Below are 9,731 nucleotides of genomic sequence, written 5' to 3'. Positions count from 1 at the left end.
AGTCTGAGGGCTGTGACTCCTCCGAGCGTGTGTCCTTGTCTGGAAGGGACTGGAAGGATGGCATCCGTGCAGCCGACCCGAGCGGCGGGGCTCACGGCCCTTCCCGTGGTCTTGTCTGAGCTCCCACCCCCACCCCCCGCCTGGGGGTGTGAGGAGCTCCTGGGTCCTGGGGTGTCTTCTAAGCCGAGGCCCTTGGGTCGGGCTCCCAGCACGCTGCCTCCTGCATGAAGGTGCGCTGCCTGGTGGTCCTGATTGGGGGCTGGAGGTGGTTCCGGGCGCCTTCCCGGGTCCGTGTTGCCGGCTGGGTCTGCAGGGCAGGCTTGGTGCCCTCGACTGGGACCAGCCTTGGCCGCGGCCGGAGGCCAGCCCAGAGCCCTTGGGACACAAGGCTCTCCCCCTGGCTCCCTGCTACTCCCATGGCCCAGGCCCCGCTGCCTGGTCGCTGCCTGATGCCTACGGACCTCCCTTTAAAGTGTTCTGTCTTTTTTTTAAATCCTCACCCGAGGATATTTTCCATTGATTTTTTGAGAGAGTGGAAGAAAGAGGGAAAGACACAGAGAAACATCGATTGGCTGCCTCCTGCACAAGCCCCCACCAGGGCCTGTGCCCTGGACCGGAATCGAACCCAGGACCCTTCGGACGTCAGGCCGACGCTCTATCCACTGAGCACCGGCCAGGGCTCGGGTGTTCTGTCTTAATGAAGATCGATGGCTTATCAATTCCAAACGTTCTCCAGCTCTAAGGCGAGGACATCGTGGTGTGTGCAGGGAATGGGTCTCTTGGTTGTAACTTGGGGTTCTGTGGCTCAGCCTGCGGGTACCTGGCTGGTAAGTGCCCTGCAAACAGAATGACTGCAGATCGGGGACCCCGGGTGCCCCCGAGGCGGGTAGCCGCGCACCGCCACCTTCTGGCCACAGCGAGGAACTGACCGCACTGGAGCCGCTCGGGAAGGTGGAAGTGGGGGCGCCAGGGCTTGTGGGTCCCCTTGCCTGGTCTCCCCGAGTTCTGGTTCAGACGTGAGGTGACTAAGGAGGCAGAGGCGGGGGTGGCAGCAGCGGCTCTTCAGGATCAAGTTGGCTCCCGGCAGGAGGGCGGCAAACCCCGAGAAGCGGGACGGGGCGGGCGCCAGGGCGGGACGGGCAGGCAGCGCCGCGGTGGACGGAGCTGCAGGACGGCCCCCCCCCCCCCCCCCCCCCCGCCCCCGGGCCCCCTGCCTCGGCCGTCTCCCTCCGCGGGCCGGGGCGGGGCGGGGCGGGGCGGGGGGAGGCATTACCCTGCCCGCTCCCCCGCCTCCCCCGCCTCCGCAGCTCCCGCGGTCGGACAGCCACACCTGGAAGCCGCAGGGCCCGCGCCCGGTGCGCGCAGACCGGGGGGTGGGCTCCTGGGTGCAGGGCAGGCGGGGGGGCGGGGGGGGCTGGTGGGCGGACAGCGCGAGCGCCCGGGGCGCCCGGAGAGGCGCTTTGTCCCCCTGCCGTGCGCTCCTGCCCTGGTGCCCCCCCCTTTGGGGATGCGGCTCCTCGGCGAGGCTCGGGCAGGAGAACCCGGGTGCAGGGCGGGGCGGGCGCAGATTGTAATTTGGGGTCTTGTCGATCGGCCTGTGGACTGACCACCTGGCTGATACGTGCACTTGAGACAGAATGACCCCGTCCCCGCGGCGAGATGTGTGCGCGCCCCCACCCCACCCCCGCCCCACCCCGCGGGCAGGGCACAGGCCCGGGTGCGGCTGGATCCCAGTGCGGGGCGTGCAGGAGGCAGCCCATCCATGATTCTCTCTCATCGCGGATGTTTCTCTCTCCTCTTCTCTGAAATCAATAAAAACATATTAAAGAAAGAAAATGGCTCAACTGGCTCTCTTTAGTCACTATGGCTACTTTTCTTCTTCTTCTTTTTTTTTTTTTTTTAAATATATTTTATTGATTTTTTACAGAGAGGAAGGGATAGAGATAGAGAGTTAGAAACATCGATGAGAGAGAAACATCGACCAGCTGCCTCCTGCACATCTCCCACTGGGGATGTGCCCGCAACCCAGGTACATGCCCTTGACCGGAATCGAACCCGGGACCTTTCAGTCCACAGGCCGACGCTCTATCCACTGAGCCAAACCGGTTTCGGCCTGTTTTCTTTTTTTAAATATGTTTTTATTGACTTTAGAGAGAGGAAGGGAGAGAGAGAAACATGGATGGGCTGCCTACTGCCCGCCTCCGCCTCCGCCGGCCTGCGCCCTGACTGGGGTGGCATCGGGCCCCCCCCAGTGAGAAAGCCTTCTGAAAAGCATAGGCCTAGAAAATACGGGTCTTTCTGCTCCTTTGCTAAAAAAACACACAAAACAGAACAGTCTCACCATCGCACTAACATGTGTTAAGTGTGAGTTACATCCTGCAGATGTCTGCGAGCCGACACTTTATGACTTTTCGCCTGGTCTTCCTTCGTGTCTCCTCCTGGCCACCGGCTCCAGCCACAGACTTCCCTCGGTTCTGAATCAGCGAGACTCGGGGGCTCGGCTCTCAGGCCGCCCCTCCACCCGCGGGCCCTCCCCGCAGACCCTCCCCAGGCTTCCTCCCGCCCCCTGGGCGCCGCGTCCAGCCGGTTTCTAGGAGGGGACGGCGGGCACTCCGCTTGGACACCCACAGGCTCTTGGAGAGCCTCCCACGGGGACCACTCTTCACTAGCGCTCTCTCTAACCCCTCAGACGTCCTCCTCCCAACCCCCGCCCCCAAAGTCAGGAGAGGAGACCCCGGGTTTTAGGCTTGATTCGCTGGGAGTCGCTCCAGGACTCGGAATCCTGAGCTGGTGACACAGATCCATTCCCGTGGGGGCATTCCCGCCATGGAGCCTTTGGCGTGTTTTTCATTTCTCAGCCCCACGTGTGTTCTGGGTCTCTTCTAGCTACATGTCGATGTCAACCTCTGTATTTTTCGCCCTGGCCGGTTGGGCTCAGTGGATAGAGCCATCAGCCTGTGGACCGAAGGGTCCCGGGTTCGATTCCGGTCCAGGGCACATGCTCGGGTTGGGGGCTCCATCCCCAGTCGGGGGCGTGCAGGAGGCAGCCGATCCATGATTCTCACTCATCATTGATGTGTCTCTCTCTCTCTGTCTCTTTCTCCCTCTCCCTTCCTCTCTGAAATCAATAAAAATATATATATTTTTAAATTTCCATTTTTCTAATGCACCTCCTTTGGCTTACGTTCCACAGGACTTAGTTTTGGCTGCTTACAGGCAAGGACGCTGACACCCTGACACCGGCGCCTTCCCTTGTAACAGCCTCAACCTGAAGCCACCCTTTCCCGATCAGATGCCCCCGCGGGGTTGTCTGGGATGGTGTGTTGTGTGGCCATTCATGTTCCGCTACCTTAGCGGTTTCCGCTCCCCCCGAGGCACGGGCGACGGGCACGTCTCCCACCCTCCGTCTTCCTGGCGTGCGACCTGTGTAGCTGTCGGGTGTCGGATTCCTGACCGGTAAGTTACTGCTGTTGTGTCCACTATCACTACCGAATCATTCTGGGTTTGCAAATAGAACTCTCTTTACTGCAGCGAGGAAGTCGATGCCAGGTGGGCCGCACTGGTCGCTGTATCACGGGTCCAAAGAATACATCACCAGGACGCTGGCCTCGAGGGTCCTGGACACCACACACACGATGCTGGTGCTGTCGCAGATCGCCCGGGAGTAGTAGCTGCCAGAGGAAGCACAGCACCCTCAGTGGGCGGGAGGGAACGCAGGCCTACGGTGGGGTTTTTGTTTTCTTTTTAAATTTTTATTGATTTCAGAGAGGGAGGGAGAGGGAGAAAGAGAGAGAAACACCAGTGATGAGAGAGAATCATGGATCGGCTGCCTCCTCCACTGGGGATCGAGCCCTCAACCTGGGCCTGTGCCCTGACCAGGAATCGAACCCACGACCCTTCAGTCCGCAGGCTGACGCTCTACCCACTGAGCAACGCCGGCCGGGGCAAAGAATCTTTTCTGTTTAAACTCTAGGGCCCCTTGTTAATTCGCTTAACTAGACATTTGAAATCGCGAGGAAGAGTCATCGCCGAGCAGGGCTCACCAGCTGGGCGTGGGGTCGGCCCGCCTTTGCTCCAGGTGGCAGCAGCTCAGGAGGCCTGGGTCGCGGCCTCCCTCCTCCCACATGTACAGGTGCAGGTAGTTGTCCAGGGACGCGGTGAGGACGTGGAGCGAGTCCTGGGGAGGAACGCCAGGGTGAGCCGGCGGCCCCGCCGGAGCCGGCGCGGCGGGAGGAGGGCGTACGCACCACCCATAAGGAGCAGATGGCGTTCTGGTGGTGGCTGAATCGATGCACCGGGTGGCCGTGGATGGAGTAGAGGAACAGGTGTGGCCCGCTCTCAAAGATGATCGTGTCTCCGTCCCGGACCCCCATCCGGAGCGGGGCCTCCATCTCGTCCGGCAGCATGAAGGCCGCGATCTGACGGGCTGTTTTCGGGGGAAACACACAACCAGGCAGACTTTGGGTCGTGTCGTCAGAACCACCTCCTGACCCTGAATGAAAAGATGAACTCCCCGGCCTGCAGGGCTCAGGGGCTGAGCATCGACCTAGGAACCAGGAGCTTGTGGGCTGATTCCCGGTCGGGGCCCAGGCCCAGGCTGTGGGCTCGATCCCCAGCGGGGGGCGTGCAGAAGGCAGCCCATCCATTACTCTCTCATCATGGATGTTTCTCTCTCTCTCCCCCTCTCCCTTCCTCTCTGAAATCAATGAAAATATATTTTTAAAATAACAATGAATCAGACAGGCCTCCAGCTAAGAAAGTCCCGCCCTGCAGAGGCGCTGTTGGGCCTACCTTCCAGGACCGCGCTGCCCCCAGGGCTCTTCGCTGCCAGGTCGAAGGTGCCGAACCCTGTCCTCCTGCCGGACCCTCTCTGGAACATCACGGTCACCCTGTTGGCGCACTTCAGGGCCCAGCAGCCTTGGCTGCAGAATGTGAACGGGAGAGAGACGCTCGAGGGGGCGCTGCCTCCGGGCCTCAGCAGGCCCTCGGCCGAGAACACCTGTGGGGAGGCCAGTGCACGGGGTCAGGCGAGGGGGTTGCCGTGTCCGTGCAGCAGCGACGCCAGGAAACCCTCCTCAAAACCCTCCACTGCGCGCCCGGGGCCGTGGCTCGGTGGCTAGAGCGTCGGCCTCCGGACTGAAGGGTCCCGGGTTCGAGTTCCCCACGCCCCCTCCCATGGTCTCCATGCGGCCGCCCTGGGCCCCAACCAGGTTGCAGTAGGTCCCCTTCATGGGCTGATCCACCCTCGCTGCGCCTCCCTTAGCTCCCTGGGGCCCAGCCACACGCTCGCCCCGACGGGCGAGGCTCAGGGAGAGAGCATCGGCCTGCAGGCCAAAGGGTCCCGGGTGCGATTCTGGTCACGGGCACAGGCCAGGGCTCCACCCACTGAGCCAACCCGGCGGGGCCAGGCCCTCCCTCCTCCATCCCGGGCTGACTCGGGCCCCAGGCGCCCATTTTCACTCACGAGGTCCGTCCGTCCCTGTGGGGGGGATGCTGCGCCCAGGACAGCGTCTCTCGGCTCCAGGAATGGAGGCCGCGTGTGCTGGGCCTCGAGGGGGCGGCCGTCGGTCCTGGCCGAGCTCTGGGCCGGGACCCTCCTCCTGCACCCCTCACCTGACCCTCCGAGGCGGCCCTACCTTGGGCCGGATGTATGGGTGGGTCCCCGAGGCGAAGACCCACTTCCTGTTGGGCGAGCAGTGCAGGAGTTCCACGCCGTAGTCCAACGCCTTCACGAGGGACACGACCGCCAGCGCCGGCACCGTCAGCGTGTAGATGTCCCCTTCGGAGTCGCCCACCTGCAACAGAGCACCGCCCGCCCCGTCACGGGAGGAGACCCCAGAGCCCGGGGGGTGGGGCGGGGGAGCGGGGCCACCATTTCTTTCTTTCTTTAAAAAATATTTTTATTAGTTTCAGAGAGGAAGGGAGAGGGAGGGAGGGAGAGATAGAAACATCAACGATGAGAGAGAATCATCCATCGGCTGCCTCCTGCACGCCCCCCACTGGGGATCGAGCCCGCAACCCAGGCGTGTGCCCTGGACCGGAATTGAACCCGGGACCCTTCTGCCTACAGGCTGATGCTCTATCCACTGAGCCACCCGGCCAGGGCGGTGCCGCCATTTCGTCAGTCGAAGAGGGGAGGTGAACTCTGACCCGCCTGCCCCACAGGGTCCTGGGATGATCCCAGGGAACACGGTGTCCTAGGCCCCAGCACCCAGGCTCGTGACTCACTCGCACAGCGACTCTGACTTTTTCTCAATGTCTCTCCCCACGTGACCCCTGTCCAAGTGCACGTCCTCCGACAAGACACACTGGAAGGAGGACACTCGATGTAACATCACCCGGGTCTCTGCTTTCAGAGCTGAGCAAAGGGGCCCAAGGCATGACAAGGGCCAAGGGGTGTAAAGGTCTGTGCGGCTCCAGAGGAGGCGAGAACAGATGCCTCAGGAGCACAGGGGGAGCCTGGCCGGTGTGGCTCAGTGGATAGAGATCTGGCCCAGGACTGAAGGCTCCCGGGTTCAATTCCAGTCAAGGGCACGTACCTCGGTTGCAAGTTCCCGGACCTGGTGGGAGTGAGTGCGGGAGGCAGCCCATCGATGTGTCTCTCACATCGATGTTCCCCTCTGTCTTTCACTTTCCCTTCCACTCTCGCTAAAAAAGTCAATGGAAAAATATCCTCAGGTGAGGATTTCCAAAAAAAAAAAAAAAAAAAATGCCTGACTCATGGCTCAGTGGTTGAGCATCAACCTATGAACCAGGAGGTCAGGGTTCGATTCCCGGTCAGGGCACTTCCCAGGTTATAAGCTTGATCCTTAGTGTGGGGTGTGCAAGAGGCAGCCGATCAATGATTCTCTCTCATCATTGATGTTTAGCTCTCCCTCTCCCTTACTCTCTAAAATCAATAAAAATATATTTTTAAAAAATAGATTCAGCCCTGACCGGTTTGGCTCAGTGGATAGAGCCTCGGCTTGCGGACTGAAAGGTCCCAGGTTTGATTCCGGGCAAGGGCATGTACCTGGGTTGTGGGCACATCCCCAGTGGGGGGCGTGCAGGAGGCAGCTGATCGATGTTTCTCTCTCATCGTTGTTTCTAAATCTCTGTCCCTCTCCCTTCCTCTCTGTGAAAAATCAATAAAATATATTTAAAAAAAAATAGATTCGATGCAATCCCCATTAAAATACCAACGGCATATTTCACAGACCTAGGACAAACTCTCCAAAAATTTTTATGGAATAAAAAAAAGACCCCGATTAGCTACAGCAATCCTGAGAAAGAAGAACAAAGTTGGAGGGATCACAATACCAGATATCAAGCTGTAGTACAAAGTCACTGTTCTCAAAACCGCCTGGTCCTGGCACAAGAACAGACACATAGACCAAGTGAACAGACCAGAGAGCCCAGAAATCGACCCAAGCCATTACGCTCAATTAATATTTGACAAAGGAGGCAAGAGCATTCAATGGAGTCCAGACAGTCTCTTCAATAAATGGTGTTGGGAAAATTGGACAGATACATGCAAAAAAAGGAAAAGAAACTAGACCACCAACTTACGCCACACACAAAAACAAACTCAAAATAGATAAAGGACTTAAATGTAAGACGGGAAACCATAAACACCTTAGAATCATCCAGAGGCAGCAAAAGAGCAGACGTGTGTGTGGCAATATCTTTACAGACACAGCTCCCTAGGGCAGTGATGGCGAACCTATGACACGCGTGTCACCTCTGAACTCATCTTTTTGGTTGATTTTTCTTTGTTAAATGGCATTTAAATATATAAAATAAATATCAAAAATATAAGTCTTGGTTTTACTATGGTTGCAAATATCAGAAAATTTCTCTATGTGACACGGCACCAGAGTGAAGTTAGGGTTTTTCAAAATGCCGACAGGCCGAGCTCAGGAGGTTCGCCGTCACTGGCCTAGGGCAATGGAGACCAAGGAGAAAGTGACAAGTGGGACTCCATCAAAATAAAAGGCTTCTGCTCAGCAAAAGAGACCAAGGAAACAAGAGAGCCGGCTGCGTGGGAGAACGTATTTGCCAACATTACCTATAATAATAATAATAATAAAAGCGTGATATGCTAATTAGACCAGACAGCCCAACGACCATCCGACGTCCTTCCGGACATCCTTCCGAAGCCGGGGCTGCGAGGGCCCCAAGCCCCTCGCATGAATTTCGTGCATCCGGGCCTCTAGTCTAGTATCTGATAAGGGTTTAATCTCAAAAAAAAAAAAAAAAAGAAGGAGAAGAAGGCAGGTTGGGAGGTGACGGGGGTGTCAGGGGGCCCAACACCTGCCCAGGCCGTGGGCGCCGTGGGCGCCGTGGGCACTGTGGGTGCCGTGGGCGGCTCGCTCACCAGGAGGACGGGGCCGTCGTCCGAGAGGAAGGCCTCCAAGGAGAAGCAGCACCTGGGCATGCTGCGCGCGGCCAGGGGCTCCGCGTCCTGGCAGTTCCACACCTTGACGGTCTCCTCCTTGTCCACAGTGAACGCCAGCGACCGCGCGGGCAGGGTGGCCAGGCACCTGATGTTGGCCTGCTGGGCGGGGCTGGACCAGATCAGAGAGCCCTGGAGGGGAGCGCGGGCGGTTCAGGGGGTGCTCCCCCGGGGCCATGAGTTCTGCCCGGGGTCCTGTTCTGGGGGCGCTCCCCAGGGGGCACAGGTCCTGCCCAGGGTCCTGCCCCTGCTTATTTGAAGCTTCCCCCAAACCAAGTGTCTTTTTTTCCAGGAACAGAATTAAGAAAGTTCTGCTGCATCTCAGCTGCGTGAGGGTCGTGAACAGAAGGAGTCGTGAAGCCCTGGCCGGTGTGGCCCAGTGGGTAGAGCGTCGGCCTGCGGACCGAAAGGCCCGGGCTGGATCCGGTCAAGGGCACGCGCCTCGGTGCAGGCTCCTCCCCGGCCCGGGCCCTGGTTGGGGCTCGTGCAGGAAGCAACCCATCAATGTCTCTCTCACATGGATGTTTCTCTCTCCCTCCCTTCCTCTCCCTTCCACTCTTTCTAAAAAAATAAAAATAAAAATAAATCAACGGAAAAAACATCCTCGGGGGAGGGTGGGAATTTACAAAGTGAATTCTCTGCGCTATAGTCTAAGTCAGTGATGGCGAACCTATGACACTCATTTTTTTGGTTGATTTTTCTTTGCTAAATGGCATTTAAATATATAAAATAAATACCAAAAATATAAGTCTTTGTTTTACTATGGTTGCAAATATCAAAAAATTTCTCTATGTGACACGGCACCAGAGCTAAGTCAGGGTTTTTCCAAATGCTGGCACGCCGAGCTCAAAGGTTCGCCGTCACTGGTCTAAGTGAAGGGTCGCAAGTTGTGGTTAGAAGACCTGGTTGGAAACTTCCTGTTGCCAATCGGGGGCCTGCCCTCCCCCTCCGGCTTCGCCTGCGGACAGGGTGGCCTCAGGGGCGCGACCGTGTGCTCCTCGCAGACTCACCGCCCGCACGTCCCAGGCGCAGAGCGTGCGCCGTGAAGACACCGTGCAGACGACGGACCTCTGTCCGCTCATGGACGGGCCGCTTCCTGAGAAATAGGCCAAAGGCCCCAAGACTCCTGGAAGGCAAGGCAGGCAGTCCTCGGCCACCGGGCACTCGGAGTGACCCGCTGAGCGAGGAGAATGCTGGGACAGTGATGTGAAGCTCCCTGCGGCCTTCATGGAGAGGATGGAACCTGGGCTTCAGCGTCATTCAAACCTGGCCCCTGGGGAGACGTTCACCGATTTGT

At 58.6% G+C, this 9,731-nt stretch overlaps 1 protein-coding gene across 1 annotated transcript in view; it reads right to left on the bottom strand.

Annotated features, from left to right (window-relative positions):
* Positions 1-3,571: 3,571 nt before the first annotated feature.
* Positions 3,572-9,731, bottom strand: part of FBXW12 (F-box and WD repeat domain containing 12) — a 9,704-nt gene continuing 3,544 nt past the window's right edge. The window contains exons 4-10 of the mRNA XM_070391435.1: positions 9,445-9,560; positions 8,357-8,566; positions 5,637-5,795; positions 4,792-4,999; positions 4,248-4,426; positions 4,044-4,177; positions 3,572-3,671 (exon numbers count right to left, since the gene is read on the bottom strand). Of these exons, the coding sequence (XP_070247536.1) occupies positions 3,572-3,671; positions 4,044-4,177; positions 4,248-4,426; positions 4,792-4,999; positions 5,637-5,795; positions 8,357-8,566; positions 9,445-9,560 (1,106 nt within the window). The remainder of the gene's footprint in view (positions 3,672-4,043; positions 4,178-4,247; positions 4,427-4,791; positions 5,000-5,636; positions 5,796-8,356; positions 8,567-9,444; positions 9,561-9,731) is intronic.

This window comes from Myotis yumanensis, unplaced genomic scaffold, assembly GCF_028538775.1.
Source record: "Myotis yumanensis isolate MYYU_CA2020_CCGP unplaced genomic scaffold, mMyoYum1.0.hap1 SCAF_14, whole genome shotgun sequence".
Lineage (NCBI taxonomy): Eukaryota > Metazoa > Chordata > Mammalia > Chiroptera > Vespertilionidae > Myotis > Myotis yumanensis.
Note: the sequence above shows the minus strand (reverse complement) of the source record. Positions and strands in the feature narration are given on the sequence as shown.